This window comes from Limanda limanda, chromosome 12 (assembly GCF_963576545.1).
Source record: "Limanda limanda chromosome 12, fLimLim1.1, whole genome shotgun sequence".
Lineage (NCBI taxonomy): Eukaryota > Metazoa > Chordata > Actinopteri > Pleuronectiformes > Pleuronectidae > Limanda > Limanda limanda.
In genome coordinates this window covers 27139944-27166211 of record NC_083647.1, presented here as the reverse complement: position 1 = coordinate 27166211, position 26268 = coordinate 27139944, and the positions used below count along the sequence as shown (strand labels likewise).

General features: G+C 46.1%; 1 protein-coding gene across 1 annotated transcript in view; it reads right to left on the bottom strand.

The window, feature by feature from the left end:
* Positions 1 to 26268, bottom strand: part of akap6 (A kinase (PRKA) anchor protein 6) — a 143458-nt gene that overhangs the window by 26027 nt on the left and 91163 nt on the right. Inside the window, exons 15-16 of the mRNA XM_061082090.1 lie at positions 18169 to 18315; positions 9368 to 9628 (exon numbers count right to left, since the gene is read on the bottom strand). Coding sequence (XP_060938073.1) covers positions 9368 to 9628; positions 18169 to 18315 — 408 coding nt within the window. The remainder of the gene's footprint in view (positions 1 to 9367; positions 9629 to 18168; positions 18316 to 26268) is intronic.

The window sequence follows — 26268 nt, the reverse complement described above, 5'->3', positions numbered from 1 at the left end:
CCCCTCTTCTATCTGCTAATAGGAACCAATTAGTTCCCATTGTCCCGTCTCCCAGTAAAAGAGCATTATGGGAATTCCCCTCTACTTAACACCTTTCCTTTTCTAAACAGGCACCCAATTAGACGCCTAAAGGACAAAGAGAAGGAGGACAAGTGGGGAACTCAGGGGGGGGGCGGGGACAGAGGGACGGAGGTGTGTGTGTGTGTGTGTGTGTGATGTTGAGTGTCTCTCTGTATCAGGTCAGTCCAGGTTTTTCAAACTGTCTAAAGCTGAATAAAATTCTGTCGACTGCCCAATTTCAAAGAGAAACACAGAAAGTATTTTATCGTTTTATTACAAACAAGTCGCCTGACGACAAAAGACAAACTGAGAGTATGCAACAAGTGTGTGTGTGTGTGTGTGTGTGAGTGTGTAAGATACACACGCACACACACCAATGGATGAATCCACCACTGAAGCCAGTTCCCCTTCCAGAAGGAAACCACTGACATGGAGAATCAGTTACTAGCGTAACCCTGTTGTCCTCACTCAGAGATGTTGTGCTTCTCTTTTGTATCCAAGCTCTTTGAGGAGCTAACAACCAAATGCTTCCTGTGCTTCCAAATCGTTTCACTTTCAAACGATGACGTAGTCGAGCCCCAGGGTCGTCTCCTCCATCATCTCAAGAAATAACCATCACCACACACCATGGATCTCACAGTGTGGGGGTGCACATTGGATCTGGGCCTCAAACAGCACACAGAACATGGAGAAACTAACGAGTCTCACAGCAGAAACAGCTTCTGAGGATGTGAAGAGTTGAGAGAAGAACTCTTGAAGACATCTTCAGGTCTCATATCAGCTGAAGTCCTTCTGCTGCAGGTTTCGGGCCTGAGAGCTTTACTCTTAAAATATTCAGCAGCAGTAAACAGACGGAGGACATGTGAAGTTATTGTGAGCGAAAGCATTTACTGTTCTCACTAATGCAGCCGAGCGAACACGAGTTAAAACGCTGCATCAATAAAACTCCATCTCCTTCTGTCCGTCTGCGTCTCTCTGCAGATTCCTCTTTTCAACTCTTTCTCTCATCCGTCAATTTCTCCCATTCTCTCTCTCTCTGCATTTCACTTCACAGGCTGTTCTCTCCATCTCTGTTTGTCTCCATCGCTTTCCCCCCTTCTGTCATTCCTGCTCTCTCTCTCTCTCTTTCTTTTTACCACGATCTTCTCCATCTCCATTTTTCATCCCCTCTCAATCCCTCGTTTTGTCTCTTCCTGCTGTTGCTGCAGAGTAAAGTGGTTTTCTCCTCCGTCTCCATTCGTCTCCCTCTCTCCTCGCTGGCGTGTCCAGAGTCGTTTTTACATTTCGATCAGCGGAAAAATCGCAACTGGAATAAATGTTGGACTCAAACGTTGGGAAATTAGCAACAAGAAAACTGCTTAGTGTGAAAAACCTGCAACAGGAAGAAGCAGGTGACGTTCACCTTCTCCTGACACCTGTTCCTCTCGTTCTACTTCCTCTCATGTTGTCTTTCCTTCTTCTTCTTCTTCTTCTTCATCTCAACCTGTTTCTTCCTGCTTTTGAGCAAATTAAGAAAACATTTTCTTCATCTCACCTTCTCTCTCATCCTCCTCCCTCCTCCCATCTTCACGTTACCTCCCCTGACCTCCCTTTCTTCTCTCCCTTGGTCTCTCCGCTTCCTCCCGTTTTTTCCGAGCCTCATTCTTCTTCTCTCTGTCTCCACGCTGCGTGTTTTCATTCGCTCGCTGTCTCTACTCCTTTAGCAGATGAAAGAGCCAAGTGTTCTCCTCTCCCACCGAGCAGATGAAGATGAAAGTCTGATCTGTTGTGTTGATGCCGTTACCGCGGCAACGTCTCACCTGTTTACTCGCCTCCAACCCCTAACGAGCAACCCTTAACGAGAAAACACCTCTTCAAAACACCAGCGAGACAACACACACACACACACACACACACACACACACACACACACACACACACACGCAGCTGCAAGAAGAAAATACAAATATAAGCAGAGCTGCTGCTGAGGAACACAAACACACACAGACACACACACACACACACACACACACACAGCCTGTGTTCTTGGCGGGAGTCGTGGATCTTTAATCCTCATCATGAAGCAGGTATCGATATCAGAGCCTCGCTGCCTCCCTCTATTAGCCGCCTGAGAGACGCTGAGGGGTGGCTCCATAAACTACGGGGGGGGGGGGGGGGGGTAGTTAGTGGACTACAGAGCGTACGGAGGTGATGTCACAGGGCCGCAGATACACAAACAGACACACACGCATAGGTCAGACACATTGACATGAATCTCTAAACATTAAATATGAATGAAAAGCTCTGAGTTTTACAGACTTCTGAGAGGAATGTGAAAAGTCTGCCCAACAGGACCCTGAACGCACCACGTGCACAAGAGGAACTGATCAACAGGACCCTGAACGCACCACGTGCACATGAAGAACTGACCGACAAGACCCTGAACGCAACACGTGCACGCAAGGAACTGACCAACAGGACCATGAACGCACCACGTGCACACGAGGAACTGACCAACAGGACCCTGAACGCACCACGTGCACATGACTCTGACCAACAGGACCCTGAACGCACCACGTGCACACGAGGAACTAACCAACAGGACCCTGAACGCACCACGTGCACACGAGGATCTGACCAACAGGACCCTGAACGCACCACGTGCACACGAGGAACTGACCAACAGGACCCTGAACGCACCACGTGCACACGAGGAACTGACCAACAGGACCCTGAACGCACCACGTGCACACGAGGATCTGACCAACAGGACCCTGAACGCACCACGTGCACACGAGGAACTGAGCAACAGGACCCTGAACGCACCACGTGCACACGAGGAACTGCCCAACAGGACCTTGAACGCACCACGGGCACACAACTCCGACCAACAGGACCCTGAACGCACCACGTGCACACGAGGATCTGACCAACAGGACCCTGAACGCACCACGTGCACACAATGAACTGATCAACAGGACCCTGAACGCACCACGTGCACACGAGGAACTGATCTTCAGGCACTGTGTTCTTGCTGAATGTGCGTTAACATTTAAATCCACTGAAAATCTAAATCGACACAGTGAGACGACTACACAACATCCAGAGTCTTGAATCTGTACAAAGATATGAATATGTTGTTTACAGCTCTACTGCCTCCGTGAAACATTCAGCTGATCTGAGCTCTTATCATATTCTACAAGGAAAAACACTTCTCTGAAGGGAAGCTGATCCTCCTCTGATGAAGAACACAGGAGAAGTGTCAGGACTCTTCCTCCAAGTCAACGCACACTAATATCAAAATGGAAGAAAGGGAAGTTTCAAGACCAAACCTGAGGAGCTTGTGTGTTCAAATCCCGTAAAACTCTCACAGTTCATTTCCTCAAAATGAACAAAAAGTAATAAATATAATGAGAACGTCGCTCAGCAGAACTCGTATCTTCACCGGAGCTCAACAGTCCCTTCAACTTAATGGAGCTGCACCAAATTTCACACACTCGTAGATATGAGTCCTCCGAACGGGCCGGAGCTCTCAAAATCAAGATACAAGAATTTCCAGGTAAAGGAATCTCAAACAACATTTTTTAAAAAACCCACAATTAAAAAGAGTTGGATCTTGACCCTTGTGTCAAGTTACATGAAACCAGCTTAGTTATGTTTGGACAGCAAAGAAAACATAAACTCATAATTAAATTTGGTTGAGATGAGGGGTGAAGAGGTCATGAGTCATGTGTGTGTTAGAGAATGTGTGTGTGTGTGTGTGTGTGTGTGTGTGTGTTTGTATGTTGGGTGGGTGGGTGGGGGGGGTTAATCCGACAAAACAAATGGCAGGAGAGGAGCTGAAAATAGAAATGGCCGAGGAACAAGGGGGGTTCATGTGTTGCAAAATGATGAAGAGGGCCGGAGGGCAAAGAGCATGATTGGAGGGGTGGGAGGTGAGGGGGGGGGGGTAACAAACAGTAAGGGAGGGAGGGGGGAGGGAGCTCATCTACTGTCAACAGCAGGGGAGAGAGAGGGATCAGCTGATAACAAGAGCGAGAGAAGGAAAGAGACGACAGAGGAACAGAAAACAAGAAACAGAGAAAGACACAAGGAGGAAAAAAAGAGGAGAAAAGAGAGAGATAAAGAAAAGAGAGAGGGAGGAAGGAAGGAAAGAAGGAAGGAAAAAAAGAGGGACTAAAATAGAAACAGCATTTTCATTTTGTCTCTGTGTTGAGAACTATATATTTGTGTTATTTATTATTTTATTTGTATGTTTTTTTTTTATATAAATTTAATATTATTTTAAAAATTATATATTTGATAGAAAAACAATTTCTCTGAATGAAATTAGCTGAAGAAAAAAGCAATAATCATCGTTGACTTTATGAAATCCTTGAAACTCGTGGATTCACGGACGTGATGATATAAAATCAGCTAATGAGATAAAGTGAGGAGAGAGAAACAGCGACAGGCAACAGTTAACCTTCCAGAAGTGTGTGTGTGTGTGTGTGTGTGTGTGTGTGTGTGTGTGTGTGTGTGTGTGTGTGTGTGTGTGTGTGTGTGAGATCTATTTTTATACTGCGTCCACACTCCAGAGCAGGTGTGTGTGTGTCTGTACCTGTGTGTGTGTGTCTGTACCTGTGTGTGTGTGTGTGTGTGTGTGTGTGTGTGAGTGAGTGAGTCAGGCTCATTCTATTAATTCTCGGTGTGTCCGGCCCCCCCGAGCGTCCCAGCTACAATAGAGTCATCGGAGGCCGGCGGCTGCTGGAGAACGTTTGGCCGATGCCGTATCTTAAAGGAGCACTAATTCAATTAAGAGCCAGGTTGCAGGCAGAGAGGAGGAGGAGGAGGAGGAAGAGGAGGAGGGGGAGGAGGAGGAGGAGGAGGAGGAGGAGGAGGAGGAGGAGAGAGGGAGGGAATAAGTGTTTCGAAAAAAGGAAAACGTAATGTAGAGAGAACAGAACTGTGCAGACCGACTTTGAGAGGAAATACAGGCTGGATACATGGAGGAGGCTGCAGGTGATGAACATCAACATGAACCATGAAGCTCCTTTCAGACCTTCTGACATGTTCCTGACATGTTTCTGGCATGTTCCTGAGATGCTCCTGAAATGTTCCTGACATGTTCCTGATGTGTTCCTGACATGTTCCTGACATGTTTCTGACATGTTCCTGACATGTTCCTGATATGTTCTTGATATGTTCCTGATAGGTTCCTAACATGTTCCTGAACTTTTCCTGAACTGTTCCTGATAGGTTCCTGACATGTTCCTGATGTCTTCCTGATATGTTCCTGATATGTTCCTGACATGTTCCTGACATGTTCCTGACATGTTCCTGACATGTTCCTGATATGTTCTTGATATGTTCCTGATAGGTTCCTGACATGTTCCTGAACTGTTCCTGATAGGTTCCTGACATGTTCCTGATGTGTCCCTGATATGTTCCTGATATGTTCCTGACATGTTCCTGACATGTTCCTGAGATGTTCCTGACATGTTCCTTATGTGTTCCTGACAAGTTCCTGATATCTTCCTGCCAGTTCCTGACATGTTCCTGATATGTTCCTGATATGTTCCTGACATGCTCCTGACATGTTCCTGACATGTTCCTGATATGTTCCTGACATGTTCCTGAAATGTTTCTGATATGCTCCTGGCATGTTCCTGACATGTTCCTGACATGTTCCTGACATGTTCCTCACATGTTCCTGATATGCTGCTGAAATGTTCCTGACATGTTCCTGACATGCTCCTGATATGTTCCTGACATGTTCCTGATATGTTCCTGACATGTTCCTGAAATGTTCCTGATATGTTCCTGACATGTTCCTGATATGTTCCTCACATGTTCCTGATATGCTGCTGAAATGTTCCTGACATGTTCCTGACATGCTCCTGATATGTTCCTGACATGTTCCTGATATGTTCCTGACATGTTCCTGATATGTTCCTGACATGTTCCTGAAATTTTCCTGATATGTTCCTGAGATGTTCCTGATATGTTCCTGACATGTTCCTGACATGTTGCTGACATGTTCCTTGACAGGTGCCAGATGTGAAACCAATGTGTTTAAGCTCCTGGTTCATCTGAGGTTAAATGTCACGATGGACAGAATCTGGACGTTAAAGCAGCTTCGTTAAAATGCTTCTGTACATTGGTGTGCATGTGTGTTCAGTAAATGTTCGTGTGTGTGTGTGTGTGTGTTGAAGTGTGTGTGTGTGTGTTTTCCTTTGCGTCTCCTGCAGACCCACACTGCTTCTCATACGTTCTTACAGTAATAAGCTGCAGCCCAGAAATCGAACCCATTTACGAGTCCGACGCCAAAAACAGACAAATGATCAGTGAAATGGAGTCGACTTCTCTTAAAATGGAGTCCCTTCTTTCCATTTAGTCCCCCCCCCCTCTCTCTCTCTCTCTCTCCATATAAATGACTGCTATCAATATTTCCAATCTTCATTTCTCCAGAAGCTCACAGCCTCTTTCTGCCAGAAATCAATGGCTTCCCACTGAGAGCTGTGACAAGGATCAAAAGTACGAGCGGCTCGACTCACTTTCTTCAGATAAACTCTCCTTTCTATACAGTTTCATCATTTAGGCAGCCAGAGAGTGTGTGTGTGTGTGTGTGTTTGTGTGTGTTTGTGTGTTTGTAAGTGTGTGTGATCCATTCATAACTTGACCGTGACGTTCGCTTAATAAGCAAATCAATAAGTGACTGATTCTATGGACGTTTGTTTGGTAACTACGAAAATCGAAGTATTCATTAAATAGAATTAGTCATTTCAGGTCGTTCTTATCTCACTGATGTTTGTTCAGGTTTCTGATCAGTTTGCTTTTAATTAGTTTATTAACAATATGACAAACGGGATATGACGTTGTGATTGACAGCTGAGACTCTGGATTGGTCGATACCGCGGCTCCGCCCCCTAATCTCTACTGCTCAGACTCAGACAGAATTTTTGTCCACAAGTCGAGATTGTTTCAGGAAGTCGAGAAAGTCCGTCTTGATTTACAGTCCATTGTTCTGATGATGGTTTCGCTTCTTACTGGGGTTCATCGCCATGGTAACTAAATATATAATATATATACTGAATGACAGATGAATGTATCGCCTCTTGACCAATCAGCTCTCTTGGAAAAGAGGAAGTCATGTGGTATCACATGTTGATGCCTTCTCTGAGACCAAGCATCTCAGCTGCTGTGAAATAACATGAGTAGAAACTAACAAAACCTTAGAGTAAAAGCTCTGGGTAACGTCCACATGAGACCACGTGAGAGAACAGCAGGAAGTTCTCCTCAGGAGCCAGTGAAGTCCGACAGAAAACCAGAATACAAATATCTCAGGTAGAAGAAGAGGAGCCTCATACGTAGAAGACGCCTGCAAAGACGTCAGCTTCAAATCAAGGAGATTCAAGAGCTTTCGGTGAAAAGTGCCGACGCCAGAGATGAGCTGCGGAATTTGAGATAATTTCCTGTTGTTGTAAACGATCTGATCGGAGAATCTCCTGCAGCGTTCTTCATTTTGCTGATGTTCACGTCTGAAACCAGACTGATGACAGCGTGTGAGGTTTTCACGTCCAGATAATATCTGAAATCGACTCTTGCAAATAACAATAACCTGCAAGTAATAGAGGTCGGGGGGGTGGGGGTGGAGTGTAAGACCTATAAAAGCCGACAGATTATGTCTTAACGTTGCATTTTACGACTTTATTCAAGAGGCCACATTAGGGAGATGATATGAAGCGAGATGGCGAATGATATTTAACAGTCACGATGCAAAGGTCAGCGACCAGAGGCAGACAGGAAGTGCTGCAGCTTAAGGTCATCGCCTGAAAGTCCTCGACCATCGGGGGTTCCCTCGAATTCGTCCTCACGAGCTCTGATGATGTTAAACTCAACAGGACACTGAGGAAAACTGTTTATTTCTTCATGTCTGGATTGATCAGAACTTAAATGAAGCTTCTGATGTTGCAGTCAAACAGTTTTAGAGACGATTAGAAAACCACACGTTCAAATAAGAGTGTGTTTTCTCTTTATCCATAAATCATATGGATTCATCTTGTTTGTCTTTGTCGTTGTCGGAAACTTTGTGTGACTGAATTCATCTGCATATTTTCATCATCTGTGTATACGTGTGTGTTTGTGTGTTGTCATGTTAAAACTTGTTCGAATTCATTTATTTATATGTGATGGTTCCTCATTTGCATATTTCTTTGAATGTGTGTGTGTGTTCATCAGTGTGAAAGTGTGCGTTGCTTGTCAGTATGGGTCGGCTTACATCCTGTGTGTATACATTTCTGCATCAGCTGGAGCGCTTGTGAGTGTGTGTCTGTGTGAGTGTGTGTGTGTGTGTGTGTGTGTGTGTGTGTGTGTGTGTGGTTGTCAGTCACACGGCGGGGCTAGGCTAATCAGCGCAGCTAGCTGTTCTCTGTGTGATGTTGTCTGATTAAGATCCTGTTAGCGTCCCGTGGCTTCTAAGGCTAACTGCTGTTTCCTCTTCACATCCATCGCCTCCACACAGCCGAGCGTTCATCGGCCTCATTAAGACGATGTACGACTTTACTGATCAACAACACACACACACACACACACACACACAGTGAACCAGTTGTTTTTTAAAAGCTTATTGTTGATTAGACAAAGCTTTGTCTCTTATATCTGATAGTAACAAAAGTTAGTGGAGAAAAGTTAAGTGGGAATGTAGATGAATAAACATCTGAATGTTTTACTCTTTCCATTCGATCATTTACTGTAACTGTGATATTCCCACTTCCTGTAAATACAGTTCCTCTGAAAAACTACAACCAACCAACGACAGTTTCAGAATTCATGTTATTTCTCCACTAGCTTAGTTAGCCGCGGTGGCTAGTTCAGGACCAATGCTACCTGATGCTAGCGACACATTATTATAATGTGTAATGTGATAATATCTATTACAGCAACTTATAACGTTAAGATTTGTTTCCTGTGTGTGTTTCTTTGTGGAGAAGAAGGAGGCCAGGAAATGTTCATGTTGAATTTATAAGCAAAACAAATATCAAATTCAAATATTAAATTCCCAATGACCAACTTTATTCAAGGGGTTGAGTTCTCTGTATTTAAGAATATGTGGTTTCCTCATCCAGGAACTTCAGGAATAACCAACACAAAGATTTTGGAATCTTTAAAGTTGTCTTACGCACTTAACTTGATTTTCACTTATGCAATTTGTTCATTTGCAACTTTATTATCCCAACTTGAACGTGAAGCTGAACCTCGTCCATGAGCTTTGTGTGTTTCTAGGATTCTTCCTCTGATGGAGAACATCAGGAGAGTCTCTCTCCCTGAACATCTCCGCTCCTCCTACCTTGAAGCTCTGCAGCTGCTCCGAGGCGTCCTTGTCTTGTCTGAGACACGAGTTGAAGATGAGGAGCTCGGTGTCTCGCAGCCACGCCTTCAGCTCCTTGATGCGCGCCTCCAGCTGCTCCAGGAGCGAGTTGGTCAGCGGAGACAGGGCCGAGCGAGGGTTCTCCACCGCGCCCCCCCGACCTCCGACCAGCAGAGCCTGAGCGCCGGCCGACTGGTTCTGCTGGGAGGAGCCGGGACCGGGATGGTCTGAGAAGATTTTCTGGAAGAGACGACAGAAGAGAGGGAGACAACAAAACAGAGCGTTGGTGTGAGGACATCTTGTTGTGTCGATATCCCATCATGCAAAGCAGCAGATCAATCAATATGTACACGGCCATTAATCACTTCCCCTCAGAAATATACAGATCAATGAAAGAGATGTTCGTCAACTGCTGCAGGGACGAGTGGACATCGGTGTCTCAGCTGACGTCTCTGTCCCTGCTGCTCAGGACGTCTCTGTCCCTGCTGCTCAGGACGTCTCTGTCCCTGCTGCTCAGGACGTCTCTGTCCCTGCTGCTCAGGACGTCTCTGTCCCTGCTGCTCAGGACGTCTCTGTCCCTGCTCAGGACGTCTCTGTCCCTGCTCAGGACGTCTCTGTCCCTGCTGCTCAGGACGTCTCTGTCTCTGCTGCTCAGGACGTCTTTGTCCCTGCTGCTCAGGACGTCTCTGTCCCTGCTGCTCAGGACGTCTCTGTCCCTGCTGCTGCTCAGGACGTCTCTGTCTCTGCTGCTCAGGACGTCTCTGTCCCTGCTGCTCAGGACATCTCTGTCTCTGCTGCTGCTCAGGACGTCTCTGTCTCTGCTGCTCAGGACGTCTCTGTCCCTGCTGCTCAGGACATCTCTGTCTCTGCTGCTGCTCAGGAAGTCTCTGTCCCTGCTGCTCAGGACGTCTCTGTCCCTGCTGCTCAGGACCTCTCTGTCCCTGCTGCTGCTCAGGACGTCTCTGTCCCTGCTGCTGCTCAGGACGTCTCTGTCTCTGTCCCTGCTGCTCAGGACGTCTCTGTCCCTGCTGCTCAGGACGTCTCTGTCTCTGCTGCTCAGGACGTCTCTGTCCCTGCTGCTGCTCAGGACGTCTCTGTCCCTGCTGCTCAGGACGTCTCTGTCCCTGCTCAGGACGTCTCTGTCCCTGCTGCTGCTCAGGACGTCTCTGTCCCTGCTGCTCAGGACGTCTCTGTCCCTGCTGCTCAGGACGTCTCTGTCCCTGCTGCTCAGGACGTCTCTGTCCCTGCTGCTCAGGAAGTCTCTGTCCCTCCTCCTCAGGACGTCTCTGTCCCTGCTGCTCAGGACGTCTCTGTCCCTGCTGCTCAGGACGACTCTGTCCCTGCTGCTCAGGACGTCTCTGTCCCTGCTGCTCAGGACGTCTCTGTCCCTGCTGCTCAGGACGTCTCTGTCCCTGCTGCTGCTCAGGACGTCTCTGTCCCTGCTGCTCAGGACGTCTTTACAGAGACGCTTCATCTGATCTGTTCTTCTTAGTTTCACGTTGTAATTTAGGGACGAAAGAATTCTGTCGGACACACGTACGTCCTGTCATCAGCACCTACGTGGGCGGAGTCTCCCTATACTTGACTCTGATTGGTTTGTAGAGTTTGGTTCAGACTAAACTGAAAAGTCTGAAAGTGTAATTACACACACATCGATATCAAGGTGTTCAAATTCAGGTCGTATCAACCAGCCGAAGTTAACAGGGTTATGGATATAATTATAATTTATCTGCTGCTGTTATTGAAACTGTGAATTAGCTCGATGTAGCTAATGCTGTCGTCACCACGGCGACGGAGCCTGTTATTACCGTGTTAACGAGGCTGTTGTTGATGAAGGAGCGAACACATCAGCTGCTAATTCAGAGTTTGGAGCAGCTTCACCTCCGGAGCCGAACCCCCCCCCCCCCCATACACACACACACACACACACACACACACACACACACACACACACACACACACACACAGACACACACACACCCTGAGACAAACCAGCGTTTAAGACACAATAGAAAGAGAGTGTTTGGTGAAGAGCAATCACAGCTTCAAATAGGAACCACTGAGAACAACAAGGGCCTGGCTCCAGGTGTGTGTGTGTGTGTGTGTGTGTCCATGTGTGTGTGTGTGTGTGTGTGTGTGTGTCTGTGTGTAATAAGCTCTGCAGAGTAATTTTCCAACCCCTGTTGATTACACAGTAAGACACAGCGAGCAGCTGAGAGAGACTATTCCCCACTTGGGTTCAGACGAGTGTGTGTTTGTGTGTTTTTCTGAAAACCGCTCATCAGTATAGAACAAACACACTTGTGATGCGACACCGAGCTCGCAGGTGAGTCGCTGGCCGACATTATCTCGCCTGAACACGTCAGCTCCAACACTTTGAGAGACACGGCAGTCGGGGGGGTTGTGGCTGGAGTCTCTGCGGAGTTTGTGTTTCCCACGGGAGCAACACAGAGGGAGGTTCTCCGCTGCGTTCACACAAACACACAACTCTCCGGAGCGTTCAGCAGGAAGAGGCAGGATGTGACACTCTGCTTTTTGTCGGTGTCTTCGAACGTGAACGGCTCCTCTTGTTCATCCTGAGATATTTGTAATCGAATTAATATGTTTTTTTGCAACTGTCGCATTAGAAACGTGAATCAAGTCTGCAGAATCTCACTGGGCTTCTCCAGAGCAGATCTGGAGAAGCTCCGGAGTTCAATCTGAAAGTAGCTTTAAAAAAAGTGCGATGCAAATGTGCAATGTTCTCTGAATCTTTACTCACTAGTTTTGTGATTTACTGAAGTGACCGAATGTGATGCATCAGCAGTCTGAGTCAAATCAAGTGGGAACGAACCAAAGTTAAACTACTGTCCGGGGGAAACACAAAGACGAGATTTCAATTTAGAAAGGATGTAAATTCATAAGAATATAACTAAGACTGCTGAAGCGTGAGGTTTGAATGTTTGTTATTTCATAAAACAACTTCATTATTTAACTATATATATATATATATATATACATGACAAGGGGGAATTCAGACATCTGGGGAAAGCAGGATGGTTTTTAAGTTCACAATATTGTTGTGTGATGCAATTAAAAAGCATCTAGTCACAGATGAAATGCATGTTAGATCTTCGTTTCTCATTATAGTCTTCTTCATTCATAAATGTCTGTCTTCCTCGTGCAGTGTTTGATTCCACCTCCTCTTCATCGTTATATCTGTCACATCAGATTTTCGTCCTGTTGTTGGAAGTTTATTATCGTTGTGAGTCTGTGAGATTGATTCTGTCACACTGAGGTTTGTCACTAACCTCTAATTATCGCTTTGCTTGATAAAGTTTCTATTTCACGAACCCACTCTGAGCTCTGTCTCCTCGTATCCTGGGTTCACTTTGTTCTGTTTGGAACATTTTAAAGGATCAAATCGCTGTAATCTCGCTGCAACTTTAACAAGCGACGACAACAAGAGAAACTCGGAGCTTCTCCCGATCGAGCCCGGCATGGGTCCCGGCTGCTCATCTGCATATGCATGTGTTTGTACAAAAGGTATCGAGTCGTCGGTGCAGCAGCGACTCTCCCTCCTGAGTGGAAGCGCTACTTTAGCTGAACTCTGGCAGGTAAAACCAAACCATTAGACGATGAAGAGGGGCGGTAATAGGACCCCCTGATCGGGAAAATGTGCCGTTAGCTTTGTTCTCCGACGCGGCGCCGGTGATTACGAACCCGTGGTTAGTTTCGGCAGAGAGAGAAACAGATGGAAAGAAGACAGCACGGCGTGGGAGGACGGACGTGAGCTATCGTCAGGGACGTCTTTTAAATACTTAAAGTGCTTTTTTCAAGACAAAAGTAACAGAAATATTTTGTTGTAAATATGATGTGTTGTTTTCTCTACAGGTGGTTGTTCACATCGCAAGATAACACAAAGTGTGTGTGTGTGTTTCCCACAGAGCTGAGCAGCACAACACTCACACTAACGTGCACGTTGATGGAATCTTTTTATGCTTTAGAAACTTTGCTCATGATACATATGAGATAAACAATTTTACAAACAATCGAGGATGCGTTAGTGAGGTAAAAACACGTCTCTATATTTTCTATATTCGGAAATAAAGCAGCTACGTTTTCTTCACCGCTCACAACCTTCAGGGGTCGACACACTGGACGTCAAACGTTGGTTTGAAGCCTCAGTTTGACATTTGGTTCATCGCCATCTTGGTTTTTTGAAACCAGAAGTAACCATATTAGGAGAAGCGGGGGGCGGAGCCTGACTGCACACCCACCGACACCTGACACCTGCACCCATTGGACGGCACTAGCTGTCAATCACACGGTATCCATACGATTGAGACCATACAACCCTTAGATGTCAAGTGAGACGTCAAATAACTCTCTCATAGACCAGTGGAGGCGCCCTCTGCTGGTCAAGGAGAAAATACAGGCACTTCCGAACTGGCTTCACTTTGTGGATCTGGAGTCTGCGTCCAGTTTTATAAACAGTCTGTGCACAACCCAGAAATAAAAGAAGTGGTACAGTAACAATGCTAATAGAAGGTTAACTCCACAGGTAGTGAGAAATAACCTCTGACGTGTGTGTGTGTGTGTGTGTGTGTGTGAAGCAGAAACTGGGTACATGCCAGATTAATGCTGAACTCATATTGGAGATGACTGCAGTGTAAACAGCCCGACTCCTGACAAACTGTGTCAATACCAGATTTAATCAGCGATATCGATCAGACACTCACAGGATCACGAAAAGAGTCTGTGAGCATCTTTCATTTGTTGTTCTCCTCTGGAAACTCAGAACAACGTGACACCTTCTCCATCCAGAGCCGTGAGCTCAGCTCCTCCAGCTCCTCTGAAACATCCGCTCATTAACCAGTGAGGGACAGATGTTCCAGCTGCAGCTCCAGAGTGAATCTGTCCTCAGTCTCCATGAGATCCAGAGGTCTGAGAACAACGTCCTGTAACACCAGGTGTGAACAGGGACTTTCCCACCACCGAGACGAGGTGGAGAGAGTTTGTTAATACGTTTTTAATCATATGATATTAATCAAGTTACTCCTGAGGTAAAAAATATTGATTCGGTTTCAGTTTCTGAACTTTTTTTAATCCAAATGAGTCTGAATCTCTAACGAAATCAGTGTCGACTCCGTGAGAAGGTGAAACAGAAGAATGTGGAAAGTGAGGGAGCGAATGAAAAGAGAGATCGAGTGAGAGCGAGTGGAAATGAAACTGAGCAAATAATGGAGATAAAGAGCGAAATGAAACAAAGAGGGAGGTGTTGTTTTTAGGGAATTCAATTAACTGCTCTGTTTTCCCTCTCTCCTCTTCCTCCTCCTCCTCTTCCTCTTCCTCTTCCTCTTCCTCTTCCTCTTCCTCTTCCTCCTCCTCCTCTTCCTCCTCCTCTTCCTCCTCCTACTTATCCTCTTCCTCTTCCTCTTCCTCTTCCTCTTCCTCTTCCTCTTCCTCTTCCTCTTCCTCCTCCTCCTCTTCCTCCTCCTCCTCCTCCTCTTCCTCCTCCTCTTCCTCCTCCTACTTATCCTCTTCCTCTTCCTCTTCCTCTTCCTCTTCCTCTTCCTCTTCCTCTTCCTCTTCCTCCTCTTCCTCCTCCTCTTCCTCCTCCTACTTATCCTCCTCCTCTTCCTCTTCCTCTTCCTCTTCCTCTTCCTCTTCCTCTTCCTCCTCCTCCTCCTCTTCCTCCTCCTACTTATCCTCCTCCTCTTCCTCTTCCTCTTCCTCCTCCTCTTCCTCCTCCTCCTCCTCCTCCTCCTCCTCCTCCTCCTCCTCCTCCTCCTCCTCCTCCTCCTCCTCCTCCTCCTCCTCCTCCTCCTCCTCCTCCTCAGTCAGTTAAGGTTTTGATTGATTGAGATTTTTATCAATTGGCGACAGAAGATTAATTTTCAAGTTTTGCAGAACTTTCAGAACTTAATTTATTTATTAACTTTTGTTGGTAAAATTATTATTATTCCGCAATACTGATAAGGCCAATATATCTTATCTTTCTGTCTTTATATATATCAATATATATATAACTCTATATCTGTACATATACACACACTGTATTTATCCTTCTGCAGTTTGACCTTGAACAACAAGCTGCTGCCAAATTCCACAACAGCAAAGATGAAAGCTAATTTAGAACCTTTTATTATTTTCTCCGTTGTTCGACGACAACGTCTGTGCGTGTGTGTGTGTTTGTGTGTGTGTGTGTGTGCGTGTGTGTGCGTGTGTGTGTGTGTGTGCGTTCGCGCTCTGTCATAAATTCTTCATAAGGCCAGGACAGTTCAGAGGCGAGGACCAGGACATCAATTCCAGTTAATTCCCAATTTGTGTCAGAGCAGCAGATGCCGACGCCAGCACTGATCGGCCCGTTAATATGCTACTCAGACGCCATGTTGGAAGAGGGAGGGAGGAGGGGAAGGAAGGAGGGAAGGAGAGAGAGAGAGAGAGAGAGAGAGAGAGAGAGAGAGAGAGAGAGAGAGAGAGAGAGAGAGAGAGAGAGGGAGAGAGAGAGAGAGACGACCTGAGGAGAGCCCTTAAAATACAGATTAGAAAGCGAGGGACGAAGGAGACACTTCAGATGGACAGAAGAAAAAGACAGAGAGAGGAGTGTGGGAAGAGAGGGTGAAGCAAAGAGAGAGGAGAGGAAGGATAAACAGGTAGAAAGCAGGAGGAAGAAACGAGGGGAGGAGAAAGATGGAGGGAGCAGGAGGAGAGGAGGTAACACAAGACGTAGGATGAGATGCATGGGCCAGGAAGGAAAGAGGGAAGAAGAAGAGAGTAAAATCCCGATGCTGCTGTAGAATCTGTCCAAAATGTGCCAGCCAATAGAAAGCCACCTCCAACGAGGGGGGCGGAGCAATGACTCTGGATTCCCTCAGTGGAACATGGTCTGTGTGGAGGTTCTCTGGAGTTCAGTGTGGAAGCAGAAAGTGATTTCCAGAAGAGCTGAGGTGTCCACAAACATTTGGCCGTGTTGTGAAGAAGAGAGACGGAGACAAGATCATCCTTCGTTCGTCCCATTTGCATGAGAGAGAGAGAGAGATTAGAAAGAGATTGCTACCCAGAACTCCTCTGTTCTCAGAAACACAAACACACAAACACACACACACACTTTGATACGTGTGTGTGTGTGTGTGTGTGTGTGTGTGTGTGTGTGTGTGTGTGTCACAGCGTCCAGAGTCCAACTGTCTCTTTGTCGGTGACAGAAGTTTAATCACAGCTTGTTTACTGTGGTGGAAACACTGAGACTCATCTGCTGCTGATGTTTAATTTCTGAAGAACTACAATCTATTTCATGGAGGATGATACGTATGTTAATGCACACGCACACACACACATACACACAGATGGCGTTGGCCGCGATGTCTGAACGAGCTCAGGGCGTTGACGTGCCGCTCGCTCGACGAGTTTGTTTCTTCGCAGGAACAAAGTGGCGTCGTCACATCCCAGCGTCCCGACGAGCCGCCGCCAGCTGTCACCGCCGCCGCCGCCGCCACGGACCTGGAATTAATCACCACGCCTCGGTAGAGACCAACCGCTGCCGACGTGCCCATCAGCACGGCGAGCAGCGCTCCTCTGAAGGATCCAATCACAAGAGGCGTCTCAGGTGCTCGGGCTCCGGCAGCGAAAGTTCATTCTCTCACAAAACAATGTTGGGCGAGCGACAGCTGGAGGTGGACTCGGACGGGAGACGAGATCAGAGAAGAAGAAAAACATCAGGTCCTCGGATTCAAGAGTGAAGGAGCAGGGAGGAGGAGCTGAGGGAGGACTACAACTCCCAAGATGCACTTCACCCAAAGAGAAAAATCGGACTGCAGAGCTTAGCATTTATTACAGACTGTTTAAGTTGTGTGGTTTTCTATCCATCCATCCATCCATCCCTCCCTCCCTCCCTCCCTCCCTCTCTCTCTCTCTCTCTCTCTTCCTCCCTCTCTCTCTCTCTATCTATCTATCTATCTATCTATCTATCTATCTATCTATCTATCTATCTATCTATCTATCTATCTATCTATCTATCTATCTATCTATCTATCTATCTATCTATCTATCTATCTATCTATCTATCTATCTATCTATCCATCCATCCATCCATCCATCCATCCATCCATCCATCCATCCATCCATCCATCCATCCATCCATCCATCCATCCATCCATCCTTCCGTCCGTCCGTCCGTCCGTCCGTCCGTCCGTCCGTCCATCCATCCATCCATCCATCCATCCATCCATCCTTCCGTCCGTCCGTCCGTCCGTCCGTCCATCCATCCATCCATCCATCCATCCATCCATCCATCCATCTATCTATCTATCTATCTATCTATCTATCTATCTATCTATCTATCTATCTATCTATCTATCTATCTATCTATCCATCCATCCATCCATCCATCCATCCATCCATCCACCCATCCATCCATCCATCATCCACATTCCTCCACACAGTAGCAGCAGGGATTCTTAATTGAGGCAACACTAATTATCTTCATGTTCTAGATTAGATCACTGCTGATTAGTCAAAAAATTAGACACACACACACATACTTACACACACACACACACACACACACACACACACACACACACACACACACACACACACACACACACACACACACACACACACACACACACACACACACACACACAGTCCCGTCTCAACACAAATATCTCTATAATCCTCCAGATACCATCTCGTGTTTGTCTTGTCTCCACAGAGCCACTCTTGCACTAAAACTTGACTCCGTAAGAGTGTGTGTCATTCTGGTTGTGTGTTTGTGTGTTTGTGTGAGTGTGTGTTACCTCCATCTGCCTCCAGGTGTGCGTCAGGTTGTGTACTTTGCAGTGGAAGTTGCTGGGCAGCTGGAGGCCGCTCCTCTTCAGCGCCTCGGCCCGGCCCAGCAGACTCGTCTTCCTGCTCTCCATCAGCATCAGCTCGGCGTGGCTGCTCTGGAGACACGGGACAGGACAGACACGGGTCACACACACGTCACCGGGACCAGAGAGACACGTCCAACGACTCCAGTGACAGGAAACACACAACTCCTTCACACAACTTCATGGAGACACGTTTGTTTCAGGTGTAAACTGCTGAAAGCAAGAGTTTGAGACAGAGGCTGAGCAGAGGAGCTGCAGCAACAAACAGTCTGAGGACAGTGATGATTTCTGAACATTGGAGCATGAAAAACATTTGACAGTTATAACACAAATTAAAATCCTCAACCTGAATACGAGCAGAATGTGTCTTTAAAAAATATATATATTATAACACCCCACGGTTGAAATGAGGAAACGATTGAGGTTAAATCTTCTTAAAACATCCTCCGAGCCTCCGAGTGTTCACACGTCCTGGAAGAGAACAGGGGCTGTCTGGGAACAGGAGCGTTACCAGGGGCCCTCAGGCAGAAGGGACCCGGGGGGGGCCGCTGCTGGAACCAAACCCAAAGAAACCCAGGATGATAGATATCGAGGCAGAGACTTGAGGTGTGGCAGTCTCCTGCTCATCACCCATCATGGAACAGAGAGGGCTTCTCACAGAATTGTCGTCTCAGCTCGGGGGTCCCACTCTGTTCCCGGGGGTCCCTCTCTCAGACTCACTCTGCCCAGGAACATGATCCACGCATCAGTGTCGTCTCCAGAACTCACTTGACAGAGGATGCTGGTGATGTTGATGCACATGTCGGAGGTGGTTTCTGATTCTACTGATTTCCAGAGGTGTAAAGTAACGAATTACATTTACTCACGTTACTGTAATTGAGTAGTTTTTTCGTGTAATTTTTTGAGTAGTTTTTGAAATGGGTAATTTTACTTTTACTTAAGTAGATTTTAACCCGAAGTATTGTACTTCGCTACATTGAAAATTACATCCATTACTGAGTAAAAAAAAAAAACATAGTTCAGGGCGCAATTCTCACTGCAGTGGTAGATGCTGCACAGAGTGGATGACGTTCCCTAACGTGTACGTTCAACATATGAAAACTGATCGTAAAGTTCACTGTTTGTGAAAAGTATGCGCGACGTGCACAACACTGCACAGGGATCCACTGCGGAGGGGCTGCAGAGCCGCGGGTTGCAGACCCCTGGCTACGGCGAAAGAGCGATGTGTTTAAAGAGATGCAGACGTCAGAACATTAGTTCGGCTGTAATATTAAATCCGCCTCGCACTCTCTCCTCCCGGTCCCGCGCCTGTATGCCTCCGCGTCGCACCGGTGGGGCGCACAATACAGAGAATCACTGCGCTACACAGGGGCGGCCCTAGCATATTTGGTGCTCTATGCAAGCTTCACTCCTGCCCCCCCCCGAAAAAAAAAACTTTCAGACGGTATTTTGCCCTGTAAGACTGCATTTCATTTCAAATAAACACAACAACGATCCCAACGACATGGTGCTAGCATTCGTTTCAGACAGCGTCTCTCCTCAGGAGAAGGAAAACATTACGTAACGTTTCAGCTAGACCTCAGATAATTTGAACGTGTTCACCGTTCAAATTCATTATTTGTCATTAAGTTGCGTTCAGTTCAACGTTCTCATAAAAATGAACGTGTTCAATGAACTTGTTCTTTTGAACTCGTTCATGGACAACACTGCATGAAACTCAATAGCCTACTGGCCTACCTGCCTCGGCCGCCTGCAGGTGACTCTTCAGCTGTGCTGGATTGCTGTTCACTGCAAAGTGAACCCGGATGAGCTCTACTCACCTTGAAAATCAGCTGCTGCTCAAACTCAACAAGATGTTTGTGGACTAGTGCTCTAAAGGTGGACCAAAGTTTAACCAAAAGTTTAAATATACAGTGGGACAGCGGCATTTTAACCTTTTATTGTAGCTGTCATGTGGTTCATGTCTTGACATGTCCTCCCAAATGTTAAATGTTTAATGTCATCGCACTTATATTTGTAAAGATTCTCCTTTAATTAAAAACAATTGTTTTTGGATTGGATTTATGACTCCTTGTCCTTTTTTGCACTGTATAGGAGCGGCCCCCATCAAGTTGTTGGAAGTAACTAAGTAACTTTTACTTAAAGTACACTTTAAATTAACTACTTTTTACTTTTACTTGAGTAGATTTTTAGATGGGTACTTTTACTTGTACTTAAGTAAAATTTCATCAAAGTAAAGGTACTTTTACTTGAGTACAATATTTAAATACTTTTTACACCTCTGCTGATTTCTCACTTTCTCTTTTCAGACTCAGTAACGACCGGTGTGAATCTCACTTCAGCGTCGTCCTCCAGGAGGAGAGAAGCTGCTCAGGTCCACAGGTGTGTGTGTGTGTGTGTGTGTGTGGGGGGGGAGGGGGGTGATATCTGTCAGAGGAGGATTTCCTCTAACTGCTCTGAAACAGGAGCAGATCTTTTTTTTGATTGTTGTTGTCTGCGGCTCATCTCATGATGAAATGTTCGAGGGATTCCAGTTTTCTGCAGATTTCTCTCGCTGCTTCTCCGGCTCTGAGCATTAAACAGATGAAACTGTGGCTCCGCCGCTGCGCCTCCGTTCCGCAGGAATCAAACACACGCTCCACCGCAGAGTGCAGAGTCCTTCATGGAACAGTTTTTAAGAAATCTCTCCGTTTTGAGTTGCTGAATATTTTCTTCCCTCCTGATTGGTGCTGTTATTTGAGATGAAGATTTAGACATAAACCAAATAAAACCACATTTTAGGAAACAGTAAAACATTTAAAACTTTATTTAATTCTGTGTTTTCACTGTTTTCGACCTTTGAACCAGTTTTCATTTGATCATCTTTTGGAAGATCATTTTGTCCCTTTGACCTTGAACCTTTGACCTACAGGAATGAATCCTTCATCCTCCCTTTAATAAACTTCTCTTTTCTCTTCCCTGTTTTTTCTGCTCTTTCCTTCTGAGTCTCTCCATCTTCCTTATTCTCCTTCTGTCCCATTCATTTAAAGCACTCCTCCATTTTTCTAAATTATGGCTCAGCACTTCTCCATCTTTATTTTATTTACAGTAACACCCCCCCCCCGCCCTCCCCTTGTATTTGCTTAATACATCCATCTTTTTCTCCATCACTTTCCATCTATCTCCCTTCTTTCTTCCCTCTTTTCATTTGTTAGCGTAACTCTCCTTCAATGCCTCCATCTTTTTTTTTCTGCCTAATTTCCCTCCTCCTCCTCCTCCTCCTCCTCCTCCTCTTTTCTCTTTCTCCTCTTTTCATTTTCTGCATCGATAGCTACTTGATTCTACTTTTCCCTTGTCGTTTATCATTACCGCCCGGCGCCATTTGAATATTCAAATGTCTCTTCTCTGACTCTGTGTGTGTGTGAGGACATATGCATGCCTGTGTGTGTTTGTGTGTGTGTGTGTGTGTGTGTGTGTGTGTGTGTTTTTGCTGTGCTGTCATCACAGAGGCGACGACCATTTTTCAATGTCGCCGATTCTGATGGAGATGCTATCGCTCGGCGCTTCACAGCCATCCATCCCCTTCACTTAGCTAATAGCCACGCCGCGAGAACGAGGGATCGACAGCAGAGAAAAAAAAAAAAGAGAGGAGTGGAAGGTAAATATGTCGGCGTCGCACTCGTCTAACAGTCAGGAAATTATACGATTTATTCGCTGATGGCAAATATTGATTTAAAAAGGGGGGAAAGGGAGCCGGGAGGGGGGGGGGGGGTTGTTTTGTTGTTGTTGTTGTTGTTTGTTTGAAGGATGCCACTGATCCAAAGTCAAAGAAAAGAGGGGGTGGAGGGGGGGGGGGGAGAGAGATAGACATGCCGATTAAAATGCATGAGATCCTAACTTTGAGATAAGTGCTGAGAGAGGGATCTGTGAGAGATGGGGGGGCGGGGATGGGGGGGGGGGCTGAGGGGTGTGAGATAGACAGAGAGCGAGGGGGTGGGGGGGGTGCATGGATGGCTAGTTGTGATGTATTCATGCCTAAAGTCAATCTCCATGCAAGGATGGACTGAGATACACAGGCCTGAGGAGAGAAGGGGGGGGGGGGAGGGATGAGGGGAGAGAGGGATGAGGAGAGAGAGAGAAAGAAAGAGATACAAGGAAGGAAGAGAGAGAAACAGGAGAAGATGGACAGAGGACAACTTGGACGCCACCGACGCCACATCCACTCAGACGGCAACCGGAGGCCGAACGCCACAAACACGCCGGCTCCTCCCACCACAGAGTCTCAAACACACCGGCTCCTCCCACCACAAAGTCCCAAACACGCCGGCTCCTCCCACCACAGAGTCTCAGAGACGCCGGCTCCTCCCACCACAGAGTCTCAAACACACCGGCTCCTCCCACCACAAAGTCCCAAACACGCCGGCTCCTCCCACCACAGAGTCTCAGAGACGCCGGCTCCTCCCACCACAGAGTCTCAAACACGCCGGCTCCTCCCACCACAGAGTCCCAAACACGCCGGCTCCTCCCACCACAGAGTCTCAGAGACGCCGGCTCCTCCCACCACAGAGTCTCAGACACGCCGGCTCCTCCCACCACAGAGTCTCAGACACGCTGGCTCCTCCCACTACAGAGTCTCAGAGGCGCCGGCTCCTCCCACCACAGAGTCTCAAACACGCCGGCTCCTCCCACCACAGAGTCTCAAACACGCCGGCTCCTCCCACCACAGAGTCTCAAACACGCTGGCTCCTCCCCCCACATAGTCTCAGAGACGCCGGCTCCTCCCACCACAGAGTGAGTCACAGAGACGCCGGCTCCTCCTACCACAGAGTCACAGAGACGCCGGCTCCTCCCACCACAGAGTCACAGAGACGCCGGCTCCTCCCACCACAGAGTCACAGAGACGCCGGCTCCTCCTACCACAGAGTCTCAAACACGCTGGCTCCTCCCACCACAGAGTCTCAGACACGCCGGCTCCTCCTACCACAGAGTCTCAAACACGCTGGCTCCTCCTACCACAGAGTCTCAAACACGCCGGCTCCTCCCACCACATAGTTTCTAACACGCCGGCTCCTCCCACCACCACATAGTCTCAAACCAACCGGCTCCTCCCCCAACAGTCTCAGAGACGCCGGCTCCTCCCACCACAGAGTCTGAAACACGCCGGCTCCTCCCACCACATAGTCTCAAACCAACCGGCTCCTCCCACCACAGAGTCACAGAGACGCCAGCTCCTCCCACCACAGAGTCTCAGACACGCCGGCTCCTCCCACCGCAGAGTCTCAGACACGCCGGCTCCTCCCACCACAGAGTCTCAAACACGCTGGCTCCTCCCCCCACATAGTCTCAGACACGCTGGCTCCTCCCACCGCAGAGTCTCAGACACGCTGGCTCCTCCCACCACAGAGTCTCAGACACGCTGGCTCCTCCCACCACAGAGTCTCCTTTGATTTCCTTTCTGAGGCTGAAACCCAGAAAGTCTCAGTTTTCTGCTCCTGTGATGAAGAAGCTCAAAGAGAAGAGGAGGAGAAACTGAATCTCAAGGTCAAAATCTCTCTGAATTCACCAGAAACAACTTCCTTTGAGACAGAACAACACAAAGAGACAGAACAACACAAAGAGACAGAACAACACAAAGAGACAGAACAACACAAAGAGACAGAACAACACAAAGAGACAGAACAACACAAAGAGACAGAACAACACAAAGAGACAGAACAACACAAAGAGACAGAACCACACAAAGAGACAGAACAACACAAAGAGACAGAACAACACAAAGAGACAGAACAACACAAAGAGACAGAACAACACAAAGAGACAGAACAACACAAAGAGTTTCTCTCGAAGCGAACGTCCTGTTTGCTCACGAATCTTTGAATTTAACCTTCTTGTAAAGTCGTGTTTCTAAATCTTCCTAACCCTAAGAAGATTTGTGACGTTTGCATGTTTCTCCCTTCAGACCCATAATGTCAATAACCGTCTTCAAGACGTGATTCATAAATGAATCGTGATTCACTGAAAAACTTGAGAGAAATGTGAAATGCATGATGGGAAATGAAAAAACATGGGAGCTAACGCGTCACTAAAAAAGTTTTTCGAGAAGACCGATATTGAAGCAGAGATGAAAACAACGATGAAGAAGATTCAGAGAACGCTAAGGCGTTGAAGAGGAGGAAGAAGAGAAGGAGGAGGAAGAAGAGGAGGAGGAAGAGGAGGAGCGGGAAGAAGAGGAGGAGGAGGAGGAGGAGGAGGAGGAGGAGGAGGAAGAGGAGGAGGAGGAGGAGGAAGAGGAAGATCTCTGTGTGTTCGCAGATATATTGGTCTTTTAATAAGTGTCTACGAAGTTTAGTGAAGTGTCAATAATTTGAATACGATATCAAATGTTTTCATTTCATTTCTCTGTTTGCTTCAGAGGACGAGAAATATAAGTTTTTGGGACGTTGGTAAATTTTAGTAATAGTAAAGAATAGTAAAAAAAAATAAAAAAAATAACTGATAATATTAAAATCAGCTCCAAATTGATAGAAGAGGTTCTATGATCAGAAATAACTGAATATATAACGTTTCGATGTTAATTTAATGTTTATATAGGATTTACCCACTTTGTGCTTCAGAAATAACGAAAAATAATTCCTTTAATATTCTGCGGTTATGTTTTATATATGTATAAGATATATTTAAACTGAATAGTTGCTGTAAAAATACAGCGAAACAAGTGATTTTGTCTGAAAAATAAGAAATATCTTCCATGTCAACGTATCAGATACAAATAATTGTATTTTTGCAGCGTATATGAAATCCTGAAATCACGAGGGAGGAAACAGAACGACTGCGTTTTCCAAACCCACGGAAAGAAGAGAGGAATAAACGCTTGACAAAACAGATGAGAGGGAGAGAGGGGGAGGAGAGGAGAGAGAGAGAGAGAGAGAGAGGAGGAGGGGGAGAAAATCAACAAGCAATCATAGGTTTAATTTGGTCTCCATATTAATGAGCATAGAGCTGAAATGTCAGCAAAAATTCAGTCATACATGAAAAACATTTAATGCATTTTGAACGTTGCGTTTTTTCTTCTCACAGATTCATCGGATTCTGCAAATGAGAGAAGTTTGTTGAGGCTGCGTCACGGAACGATTCTGTCGTCGCGGCAACTAAAGTTGGGGGGGAATTGATAAGGACACATCTTCATCATCCTCCTCCTCTTCCTCCTCCTCCTCAAACAACAGCTTCCTCCACCTCCTCTTTCTCTATCTGCTTTTCCTTGTTTTTCATTCATCAGTCTCTTCTTCTTCTTCTCTTCCTTTCTATGCTGATTTCATTTCATTGATATTGTGACTAAACATTTCTGTTTTTTTACTGAAATACTTTAAATACCTTATTTTACTTTTTAAATAATTTATATCTATAGTTCTTTAATATGTAGAAACTGAGATAAATAAAACATTTTATTGTGACGGCACTTAAACACGTAAACACAAATTTAAAGGTTCAGTTTGAGGTTTGAGATTTCAGCCGGTTGAGTACCTCCCCTTTTTTTTAATAATAATAATAATAATAATAATTATAATAACAGTAATATTTAAAATAGCATAATAATCCTTTAACTGCGAATCTAGATCCATTTCACAGATTTCTAATTTGATTTTTAATATGTAGAAACTGTATTGTAGGTTCAAGTTGAGGTAAAGGAAACGTTTTATTGTCTATCTACACGTAAACAGAAATTTAAAGGTTCAGTTTGTAGGATTTAGTGACACCTACTGGTGAGGTTTGAGATTGCAGCCCGTTGAGTAACCTACCCCCCCTTTTTCATCCTGGTTAAACTCCATTAAAAAGGACTGATTTAGAGATAAAGGCTCATTAAGCCAATGAGAACTCTGTGGTTCTTAATTTCAGGTGATTAAACACATCATTATGAATATTATATTACATTTCGGCTGATCCTAAATCCTTCACACTGGACCTTAAATGTAAGAATTATAAAATTGAATCCCTTAAATCTTGCAATGAGTCACGAGAAGTCCATCTGTTGGGGAGTGACAACTATAA